Source organism: Dioscorea cayenensis, chromosome 21 (genome assembly GCF_009730915.1).
Source record: "Dioscorea cayenensis subsp. rotundata cultivar TDr96_F1 chromosome 21, TDr96_F1_v2_PseudoChromosome.rev07_lg8_w22 25.fasta, whole genome shotgun sequence".
Taxonomy (NCBI): Eukaryota; Viridiplantae; Streptophyta; class Magnoliopsida; order Dioscoreales; family Dioscoreaceae; genus Dioscorea; species Dioscorea cayenensis.
The window spans coordinates 1,117,529-1,126,454 of record NC_052491.1 but is presented as its reverse complement, the minus strand read 5'-3'; the positions used below and the strand labels follow the sequence as shown (position 1 = coordinate 1,126,454).

General features: G+C 32.6%; 1 protein-coding gene across 1 annotated transcript; it reads right to left on the bottom strand.

The window, feature by feature from the left end:
• Positions 1 to 5,999: 5,999 nt before the first annotated feature.
• LOC120252513 (probable disease resistance protein At4g14610) lies at positions 6,000 to 8,792 on the bottom strand. The gene is made up of 2 exons (XM_039260683.1): positions 8,521 to 8,792; positions 6,000 to 8,341 (listed from the first exon to the last, which is right to left on the bottom strand). The coding sequence occupies exons 1-2, from the start codon at positions 8,749 to 8,751 to the stop codon at positions 6,644 to 6,646; spliced, it is 1,929 nt and encodes a 642-aa protein (XP_039116617.1). The 5' UTR covers positions 8,752 to 8,792; the 3' UTR covers positions 6,000 to 6,643.
• Between the last annotated feature and the right edge of the window lie 134 nt (positions 8,793 to 8,926).

Genomic DNA, 8,926 nt, shown 5'->3' with positions numbered 1-8,926 from the left:
GAGTTTTCCCAAATGAATAGCATGTGATCTGATGTCTTATGTCCCCCATCAATGGACCACCATTTAACAATAACTTTCTCAATTATTTTTCTCAAGAGTGTGGTCTTAGTGGCACCTCCCATGTTCCACATGGCCCATCATTTTGATGGCTTTGTCTGCTAGTATGTATGTCATGGCATATTGGATCTCACTTAGACCCAGGTTCGGTTTAGATTAAGACAGGTAGATAACTAGATTCAAGTTTATCTAAACTTTGCCCTGTTCCATAATATGTTTTAGTTTGTCTTGATTTGCAACTTTAAAACCAAGCCCAACCAAACCCATTCAAATTTAAAAACTTTTTTTAATCAAATAAATAATAAATTATATAAAAAGAAGTTCATAATAATATTAGTATCAAATTTAATGTTTACAAACTACAAAAATATTCAAATCCAAATAACGAAAATCAAAACATGTCCACATTCAAGTCTAAATATATATATATAAACTCCAACCAATTCAAGTCTTAAATAAATCAAATAATTTGTTCCAAATCAAATTAGTTCATACAAAACAAATAAAGCCACTTGCAATTGAAAACATGCTGGGAATTTCTTTTTTTTCATAGACATCTAACTTGACATAGTTTTTATCAATCTCTAATCAATAGCGTCTTTGCAAAGTTGAACATAAATTAATCAAATAAGCTAGTTATATAAACAAAAAATGGTTAGTCACTTGATCACAAAACTATTTTACTTATACAATTATTGCAGAAACATCATTTTCCTCATCATTAAAGCCAGATGCTTTATGTTTCAATTTTACTATAACTATTAAATAACAAATTAAGAATAATAATATAATAATATCATAATAATACATCAAATTAAAAGCAGTAAAAGATTCATCTATAAGAAAGCCTCTAGCACGCATAGAATCATCAAAACAAGCAAATGTCTAAGCCCTTTTTTTTTGGTTTGAATGCACTCGAATAATTGATTACTTTCTTTCTAATCTAAAAGCTGACTTTGAAGTTACAAATAGACATAGGAATTGCCAAAAGATCATTAGCCAATATTAGAAGTTCACAATTTACCAAATAAGCTTTAATGCTTTAGTGTAATAGTACATTGCAAGACTCCTAGATGGAATTTTCCAACAAATGAAGAAACTTGAACATGGATTTGTCATCTACTGGTATAGAGCAGCTTCGAAAAGGCATCAAAGACGTGGCTTATCTCCAAGATCTTGACATTTTGAGGACCAAAATTGTATCACTTTCATGTGAGCTAGCACAACTCAAGGAAGTGAAGTTTTTAATGTGTAAAACGCTAAAGCTCAGTAAACTAGAAGAGGGTCTTGTATACAACTTACACAAACCAGGGGTGCTTGAGCTACAACAAAATGTGGCTAAGGTTGAATGTAGGCAATATGAAAAGGATAGACTTGCTTGTCCAATCTTTTATGATTTTCAATCTACAATCAGAATCACCTACATGTTACATTCAAATAAAACAACTACATGTCTCTCTCTCTCTCTCTCTCTCAGGGTTGAAGCACAACATATTTTTTATCATCAAAGCCAATTGCTAGAATTGTGAGATATGGTCTTTGCTCTACTACATTTGAGAAATTATATATAGCTTTAATTCAACACCTCACATGTCACACTCCAAACTCGGCCTAGCGGCAGCTGCGAACCCACAGGGCAAAAACCCCGCAGGCATGCAAGGCCTAAAAACCTGATTCAAAGCAAAATACATTCTAACAAAAGTACAAATTACGGATAACAAAATACAACAATGTCCAAATACAACTTCAAGGACTACAACAAGATAGAAAATACAACTTAAATACAGTGGGGGGAAAGATACTCAATGACCCGCTAAATTACAATGAGAGCTTTCTTTTGATCTTAAAAAAATTAAGAATAACTTGATAAGCTTCAAAAAGCCTAGTAAGTAATCCACTAAAAACCAAAATATGGGGTTAATAGAGTTCAAAGATTTACAGTAACATCATGTTGCAAAACATGAACTGGATACATATATGTAAAGAAACTGAATCTCAAATTCAAAACATCAAGAAAATCCAAATATCGGCATCCAATAAACATTTTGCAAAATACAAAAACAAAGAGAAATGGTCTTCCAGTCGTTAAAGTGTCTCCAATTTACTACGGCCATTTGTTTTACCTTGGCACCGCCCGAGTCAGAATATCATAACCTATTTGCTTTACCTCGATGGCCCGAGTCAGAAATAATGGACTCCATTCATTTTACCCACCGAGTCAGAAATTTATAACCATTATTATTTCGATGACGACGCGACGTGAAACTATCGTCTCAGTTACAAAATTCATGTCGACATAATCAATATTAACCTCTATTAACCGGGTTAGAACATAGTTATAATTGGAGACTAACTTGATACATAACAATAATTTTTGCAATATTCCACTTTGAGAAACTAACAAGTATTTTTAAAATAACAAAAAATAAATAAACAAATAAACAAATAAACAAATAATAAAATATAAATAGATAAATAAATAAATAAATAAATAAATAATTAGACTAGTGAAATTATAGTTGGCTGCTAATACAAGTGACAAAATTTAACAGAAACCCAAAATAACCATGCATTTTAAGATAATTTAACAATTAACAAATAACTAAAAGCTAAAAGAATTAGATTAGAACATCCAACCATTACAGTCTTAAGAAAATAGTAAATTTAGTGTTTACCAACCCGCATGTCCTGCTTAAAAACAGCAGCTGATTTTCTCAAGCTAACAACACTAGCCTAACAGTATGATAAAACATTGTTTTAACTAATGAGATGCATTAAGTTAAGGCCATTATTTGAAATAGTGCCCTGAGGTGACACACATTAAAAACACACTAATGAAAAGATTAAATAAGGCACTCAAACATATATAAATACATGTTAGCATGCAAGGTTAAGAAGACCAGTAAAGAACAATAACATTTATTTCCAGAACACCAAAAGAAGTGCTTATCCATGCCAACATTTTAAAGACCTGGTAGGATCTCCAATGTAAATAAATGAATAGAACAACTTAACAATGGCAATAACCAAGCTTTGTGAAATGAAAGATAACCCCAAAGTTCACAAGATTCGATTTATCAAAGCCTTAAACAATTTTTGCTCAAGAAGATGGCGGATAATACACAAGTACATAATTAAAATACATATAACTGAAATTTATATATATATATATATATATATATATAATAAAATATAGTTGAAAACTATATGTGGAATTGCTTACTTGGAATAGCTCCCACTTAAACCCACTCCCAAAGCCAAAGCAACCCTTCTTGAGATCTCCTATAAATAGCAACCAAATCTAAATGCTCAATGTCAGATTAAAACCCACTAAGCATTTGACTACACCAACAATGGCATGAACTAGTGAGAGCATCCTAAGCACTTCTTACTCAAAGAAAAGTAACTATTAGGCTTGGGAAGACATGTTGGCATAGCAAGAAAGTGATAGAGACAAGCTTGAATAAACATCTAAGGTTCACACAATTTTAAGGTGATTAGACTTGACAAAAAAATGAAGAAAATCTAACAACAACGTCTCCAAGGCATTTCAACAAGCACCTTTTGTGCATGATCAAAGACCAAGTGTTAGCATCTTTTTGGCAACAACCATGCTGAGAATAATACATACATTCCAAGAACACACAAGATAGAATTTAGCCAAGCAAGGATTTTTCTAAGGCTTAGCACATGCTCAATCAACACAAGGCTTACAACTCATGACAAACATCACAATGCAACACGCAAAGCATGAGAGATAAGGTTTCAACTAAAAGCAAAATAAGAGCTTCCTTACCCAAATAGCTATAGAGAAGAAGCCACTCCACTCTAGAGCTCTCTCTCCACCCTCCAACCAATCAAGTTCTCCAAAGTTGGAGCAAGATGATGAAGAAGAAGAAGATGAAGAGAACCTTGGCCTCTTGAAGCTTAAAATTTCTGACATTTCCCATGCCAAGGAATGATTTCATGGTGTGGCCAAAGGAGAGGGAGGCATGGTTGTCAGGGTGAAGTCCAACCAAGAAATGGGCAAGATGGGGGTGTTCTTTCCACAGTGGAGACAGGGCATGGTAGGGAGGAAAAAACAAAAGAAGCAAAGCATGGTTGACCATGCTTACATATATGCTTCCAAAGAAATCCAACATGTACAAAAAACACAACTTAATTGAAAGTGGTTCAAATGAAAGATAAAATCCAACAATTATTGCCTTCAATTGATCAATTTTCAAGCCATAATTAATTTAGAAAATACATAAAATAATAATAGTAAACAAACCTTGAACTTGGAAACCAAATAATAATATGTCTTCACGCTGGCATAAATAAGCAACCAATCGAAGTGTTCAAATTTGAGAAGATAAACCAAAAACAACACTAGATCAATAATCCAAAGCATAATTGCATAGTAAATTTGGTAGATCACTGATTAATTGCAAAGATAATTTGTAGTACTGAGAAGCTTTTGGAGATGCGAAACCTTGGAAATTAAAGACCTGTCAATGGATAGAATGATTCCTCAATGTTAGTTTCACATTGAATTTGGAAATGAGAAGAAAAAAAAAAACCAGAACATATTCCCAAATGATGATCTTTCTTAGTTTGAGCATGAGAGGATCTCTAGCTTGAGCAAAACATGCAGAAAGAGAGAAAATTTGAAAATGTTTCATTCACTTCAACGAAGCAATCCATTATACACATACTTCAAAGACATGAATATTCCATAGATTAATCATTCTTAACATGTTAATGTTGCTAGTTTTAGTAAGACTTGTACATCTACTTCCATGCTTCAAACAATGGCCATGTGTTTAATAATGTTCCAAGTCATGGTGTTGCAATCGGTGCATGACAAACTATATAAATACTACAGTAAATCTCTATAAAATAATATTTTTGAGTAAAAAATTTATTATTTTATAGAGATTATTTAGTTATCAATAAATAGATAATTTGTTAATTTATTAATAAATAAATATTTATTAATTTGGAGGAAGTTGTTATATTTTATACAATTAAAAAAAGCAAAGATAAAAGACAACATAGAGATCAAAATTATATGCAATCTACACATATGAAGAACAACTTGTAGAGGGGACTTTTTTTTATTATTAAAATTTAAAAGTAAAAAATGTGGTCAAAATTACCACAAGAATTTCAAAGGCCATAATCAAGTACTATTGTATTCACATAATTATAAAAAAGAATAAACTTTGGAAACAATGATGAGTGTACTTTAACCCTGCACCATAAAAGTTTCAATTTAAAAGGTAATCAAAGATGAAGTGTAATGCAAAGTTTCGAGTGGATTTGAAAATAAATTTTATAAAGAACAATCAATTCTTAGTTTTGAATGCATGTTTTAGGAAAGAGTAAAATAGAAGTAATCTAAAAAAAACTTTAATATTACAAATTTTGTATAATACTTGTCATTTGCATTTGATGAATTATTGATTTTTATTTTTATTGGTCTCTAAAGAGTTTTATAAAAAATTATTATCATATACATTAATTTAGAAAAATTATTAATATAGCACGTTAGCCAAATTGGGACCATAAGAAAATTTTATGTAATTAAATTTATTAATTTATGGAATATTCATTTATCAAGGTTTTAATATAGCTGTTAAACAAGATAATAAGCTATAATGTGCACGTTTAATTAATAAATTCCCCATCCAAATTGAAATTTTATAGAGATATACAGATACTAATGGAAATTAAAACCCCTTATATTATAAGAACTAAGCATGATTAATAAAAACAGAGATTCTACAATTTTAAAAAAATTCTTATAAGATTGGTTAAATAATAAACAATTATATCATGAACCCACAGTACATGGGAATAAGTTGGCAATAAATATAAACAAGTGTTTATTTATATGCAAAATATTACTACTTGAAATGACTTGTGTTAAAAAAACAAAAGAAAAGCATGAAACATACCAGCCATAATAGTGGTATAATGGTAAGGTGACGCATCATTCCACTCTAAGATTAGGACATCCACAAACTGAAAGCAATGAAAGTCTCGGGAAATCCAATGCAAAATTGTTTATGCTCACTAAATTTGATAGGTCACTTAAATATAAATATTTCAGGGCAGGAAACATAGGGACTTCCAAGACTGGTTGGATTTCTCTCTCCTCCTCCACATAAAATAATGTTTCCAGCACCGTACAATCTTGGATTTTTAAATAAAAAAGGCATGGGAGATGCAGGACCCAAGAAAAATTCACCAAATTACATTTATATATAACTAACTTCTTCAACATAGGAAAATTTTTTTGAGGCGGTATATCTCTCCAAATAAGATTCTCCAGTTTTTCAACATTAGAGATTGTGAGGTTATTGAGGTGAGTCTCACTTCCATTCATCACAAGCTCCTTAAGCTGTGGGCATGAATCAATTGTTAGTTCTTGCAAGAATCCATGATTCTTGCAACTCAAAGTATCATATGAAAGAGAGATTAAGTTATCCAAATTTTGTATATAAAGTCCGGTTGTTGGCAAACATGAGAGTTGTTGGAAAACCTCTTGTGATACTACACACATTCCTATTGCTTTGATGTTGCTGTGTTTCTTCAACATTTATAACTCTTTTGGTTCTAACCACCCAGTCGGATGTAGGTCAATGACTCTCAACTTGTGTAATCTTGACATGAGACCATCCTTTACCTTGCTAAGCTTTGTATCTCCGCATAACAGATATTGCAATTTATTCAAATATACCAACTCCTTTGGAAGTGATGAGATCGCTGTGGATGAAACATTTAGGTACTGTAAATTAACCAAACATTTGATGTCCTTTGGAAGCTCTTTGATATCAGAGAGTGAAAGATCCAAACATATCAAATTTGGCATTTGCAGGAAAAATCCTTCAGGAATTCTTTCCAAATCAAAACTAGATTTTATGAATAAACACATCAAATCAGAGCATTGATGAGACAAAATTGGCAAAAGCTTGATGCGACCCATAATCACTAGTTTTGCGAATCTCCAATTCTCTGTGTCATTTGTAGATATTTCTGTGGACACATGATAGTCTTTCACTATCCATTTATTCCTGTTCATCCCGTAGTCTGATGCTATCCACTTTGCCATCTCATGAATGACATCATGGAAGTGCACACGACCATCATCAGAAACATACAATAAACATGATTCCTCTAGAATCTTGAGGATATATTCTGCTTTGTCATAAGCTTCTGGCATATCGACAAAATCACCAATCAGGCCTAAACCCATCCAACATTCTGAAAGTTCATATTTAGATATCCTCCGCAACATTGACCCAAATAAGAAGCACTCTTTGATATTATCAGGTAGATTATCATAACTGAACTTCAAAATGGGAAATAATGATTCCTCCATGCCTTGAACTACTCTGGTACTTGAACTTTTCAGTGATCTCAAAACACAGTTCCATTCGGGGATACTTTTTTTGTTTGACATGGCCTTACCGATCACTTTTAGAGCAAGAGGTAAACCACTGCACTCATTCATCACTTGTCTTGCTAATTTTTTGAACTCTTCATTTAACTCAATAATATCTAGATTTACATTGTCCTTGAAAAGATCCCATGCCTCATTTGATCCCAAGCATTCGACTTTAATCCTTTTACTTGCTCCCATCTGGGCACACACATCTTCTGATCGAGTAGTGAAAATCACTTTGTGTTTATATTGTTTGGTGGAATTATCATCACTATAAGGATGGGGAATTCCAAAATTAATAAGATCTACTTCTTCCCATATATTATCCAAGAGCAATACAAAATTGCTAATTTTTAAAACATTGAAGATGTCTTCTTTACCAGCACGCTGCAATTGCAAACTTTCGGAAATCCTCTTTCGAAGTTCTTCCAGCTTAATACCTTTTGAAGCTTCGATGAATAACACATGATTGAATCCCATGTTTGCGTCATCTAACAATGATTTGTAGATTCTTTTCAAGAGTGTGGTCTTGCCTACACCCCCCATGCCCCATATGCCAATTATACCAACTCTTTCATCTGCCAGATAACTGCGAGCAATATCAACGTTGGACCTGATTTCTTTCCCCACTGTTTTATATGATTCAGGAACTAGTTTAGGCGGTGGTATGTCGGTAAATTTGATTTCTGGCTGTTTTGCTGTCAACTGAGTTATCTCCTCTTTCAATTTGAATGCATTCCTGCCAATTTTATACCTTGAAAAACAATTTAGAGAACAAGAGCCTGCTGGAACACAATTACCTTTGCCATATTCATCCAATAATCGTTCTACTTTATCTTCCTTTTCTCCAACCTGTTCAAAACCAATTCAAAAGATGTAATTAGAAATCTTTGTAGGAACACAACTTACTTTTTCTATATTACAAACTGAAAAACACAAACCAAAACCTAGAATACTATGATGGATTTAGAGGCAACCAAAAAAAGAGGAAAGAAAAAGTCATCCTATAGTTATGGTAGAAGAAGCTTTACATCGCGAAGCCAGTCTTTAACTTGATGTTGATTATCGAGTAGTTTCCCGTTGTGTTGAGGATAATCAAGCTTTCTCTGAACATCCTCCTTCGTGGCCATGAGATTTTTCATGGTGTTCTTCAAATCATCAATTTTCTCTTTGGTTCGGAACACATAGCTAATGCTCTGAGGCGTAACAAAGATTTGCATGCAAGAACACAAAGGTGAAAGACAGAGACTCACTGGATCCATTTTTCTCAAAATCAATACAAGGATTGAAAACACAGAAGCAAGCTCTCTCTCTCTGTGTCTCAAGCCAAATACATATGTATATATTTACCCGGGTTAATTTCGATTTCATACTACAAAATGTTTTCACGACTTTATAATGCTGGCCACATAACTTTTTACATAAAGCTCACTTAAC

Excerpts from the sequence above, each read along its gene's own strand:
- LOC120252513 (XM_039260683.1), bottom strand. The coding sequence starts at position 8,751 with ATGGATCCAGTGAGTCTCTGTCTTTCACCTTTGTGTTCTTGCATGCAA. Across the intron at positions 8,342-8,520 it reads TTAAAGACTGGCTTCGCGAT|GTTGGAGAAAAGGAAGATAA; the intron begins GTAAAGCTTCTT and ends GGTTTTGAACAG.